The 2,192-nt window shown below is 35.6% G+C and overlaps 1 protein-coding gene across 1 annotated transcript; it reads right to left on the bottom strand.

Moving 5' to 3' along the window:
- Positions 1-207: 207 nt before the first annotated feature.
- On the bottom strand, positions 208-1,716 carry LOC111382192. Its single transcript, XM_023006098.1, has 4 exons — positions 1,642-1,716; positions 1,477-1,555; positions 1,339-1,382; positions 208-585 (listed from the first exon to the last, which is right to left on the bottom strand). Exons 1-4 carry the CDS (start codon positions 1,714-1,716, stop codon positions 442-444), a joined length of 342 nt encoding a protein of 113 aa, XP_022861866.1. The 3' UTR covers positions 208-441.
- Between the last annotated feature and the right edge of the window lie 476 nt (positions 1,717-2,192).

Genomic DNA, 2,192 nt, shown 5'->3' with positions numbered 1-2,192 from the left:
TTTGTTCAACCCTAATAGTTAAAAATGTGTAGTCGAAATTTTTGTTTGACTTCAACCGAATTTATAAATCAATTTATAAATTGTACCTAAGCAATTTGTAAATAATGCCTCAATATCTAAATACAAAAGTACGACAAAATATATACCACTTATTTTAAAGCACTTTAGTAAATATTTTGGACTAAAATCGTTATCAAAGACATGATAGAACAAAAAACAAAGTTGAATACTAGACATTTACAGATGTAAATATAATCATCAAATAATCTCCACACAAAAAGTGCACGCCTGGATCGGACAAATTATGTGATTAACGTTTACAGATGTAGAAAGAAACAGCCAAAGATTAACGATTAAACAAACATAGCCAAACACATGATTATGTCGTCATGTATTTTGATAATGTTCATCTGAATACGTATTAAAAAACTAGATAAATAATTAAAATCTTCCAGGAGGTATAGGATCATGGTTGTTGTTTGCTCCTGTTCCTTCATAATCTGTAAGCACCACATTCATCCTTCTTTCCACTAGTTTAATTTCCACAACTAATGCTTCACCATCACCTCTTAACCCCTCAATATCCTACACAAATTTCAAGGAAAATAAATTTAGACACTTTTTTTCGACACATATTGATATGGTATACACCCTAATTGGCATTTTTAATAGGTTTTTTAAACGTAAATTGCTCTCTATTTTAAAGAGTCAATCCTTAAAATTATGTTTTAAAAAATTCTTTAAATCAACTTTTTAATTTAAAGAGTGAGTTTAGCTCTCCAAATTTAATGAGCGCAACTCACTTTCTATAATTAAATACATTAAAAAATAGTTCAATTTTCAATGAAAGAAAATAATATAATAATTTGGAGGAAAATTAGTGAAAATAAAGGATAGGAAAAAATAATAAGTGATAAATATGTAGTCTATTGGAGTACTTAAAAATTTTTACTCTTTAAATTTATATATGCTCCCTCAACTGTAAAATATGCTTTTGAAAAATAGAAAAGTTTTTTTTAGAGGTGTTCTCATTGTAGAGGGGAAAAAAAATAAAAAAGGGACTTGGTTGTCTAAGCTAAATTTACAAATGGAAGGTGGGATTTAAATTTAAGCTCATTCTGATCTCAAAATTTCAATATAAAACTTTTCTAAAAAAATATTGGATAGAAATATACAATATCATTGAAGAAAAAGAAATGAATCGAATTGTCTAATCCCGTCTATAAAAAGTGCTCTGGGAGTTTCTCACTTCCAAGATCACACCCACACCAACACCAACACACAAAAATACATTCATAGATATGTATGTTTATGTTCAGAGAGAGAGAGAGAGAGTACCAGGTGCTGAATATTACCAACTTTTACTCCATCTTTATGCCTCCCTGCTAATCACAGAAGTCAATACTATTATAAAATGAATTGTAATTAAAGATCTATCCCACCCCTACACTATGAATATCTTTTTATGAGGCTTACTTGACGCAGCGGATACCACCACTAAAAATAAGACTATCAACACTGCAAACGGCCGCCTGGAAGCCCAGACTCCGACAACCTCCGCAACTCCTCCTTCTGCCCCTTCAGTGCCTCATCCAGAAAGGCCACATCGAGATCAGGCTTCTCCTTCCTGATGTGCCCCACCAACTCCTCCAGGGTTACCACGTAGACATCCTGGGCCACGATGTCAAATTCGGGGGACTCCTTCCAGGCCTCCATCGCTCTATCAATATTGGCCTCAGCCTCTTAGGCCCTTTTTATGGCCTGCCTCGCCCTTTTGTTGGCCTCTTGTATTTTCTGGATGACCTCTCTAACTTTATCGCGCTCCTCTTCTGCCCGAGCTCTGGCCTCTTCCTCCGATGCCCTCAATGCCTTGATCTCCTCCATCAACCTCTCCTCGACATCGAGTCTGGAGTTCAGCTCGAACCCCATCCGGTTCAGCTTCTCTTCGTACTCCTTCTCCCTCTGAGCGAGCTGGGCTTTTTCAGCCTCCATGCTATTGTAAAGGTTAAAGGCCTGATCTTTCGCCTCTATGAGTTTGTCCAGCTTGGACTTCACATGTTTTTCAAAAATTAAAAATCAAGTAAGTCATTAAAACCTTTACAAAATTAATCAAAAATCAAGAAAGAGGTATACCTTGTCCGCCACTGCCATCATGTATAAAACTGATCGGTGGCCATGGAGCTGACACTACA

This window comes from Olea europaea, unplaced genomic scaffold (genome assembly GCF_002742605.1).
Source record: "Olea europaea var. sylvestris unplaced genomic scaffold, O_europaea_v1 scaffold2445, whole genome shotgun sequence".
Classification (NCBI taxonomy): Eukaryota; Viridiplantae; Streptophyta; class Magnoliopsida; order Lamiales; family Oleaceae; genus Olea; species Olea europaea.
Note: the sequence above shows the minus strand (reverse complement) of the source record. Positions and strands in the feature narration are given on the sequence as shown.

Coding starts and splice junctions, on each gene's coding strand:
- LOC111382192 (XM_023006098.1), bottom strand. CDS start 1,716: ATGGAGGCCTGGAAGGAGTCCCCCGAATTTGACATCGTGGCCCAGGAT. Junction 1,556..1,641: donor TGGTAACCCTGGAGGAGTTG/GTGGGGCACATC, acceptor GGAGTTGCGGAG/GTTGTCGGAGTCTGGGCTTC. Junction 1,383..1,476: donor GGTGGTATCCGCTGCGTCAA/GTAAGCCTCATA, acceptor TGTGATTAGCAG/GGAGGCATAAAGATGGAGTA.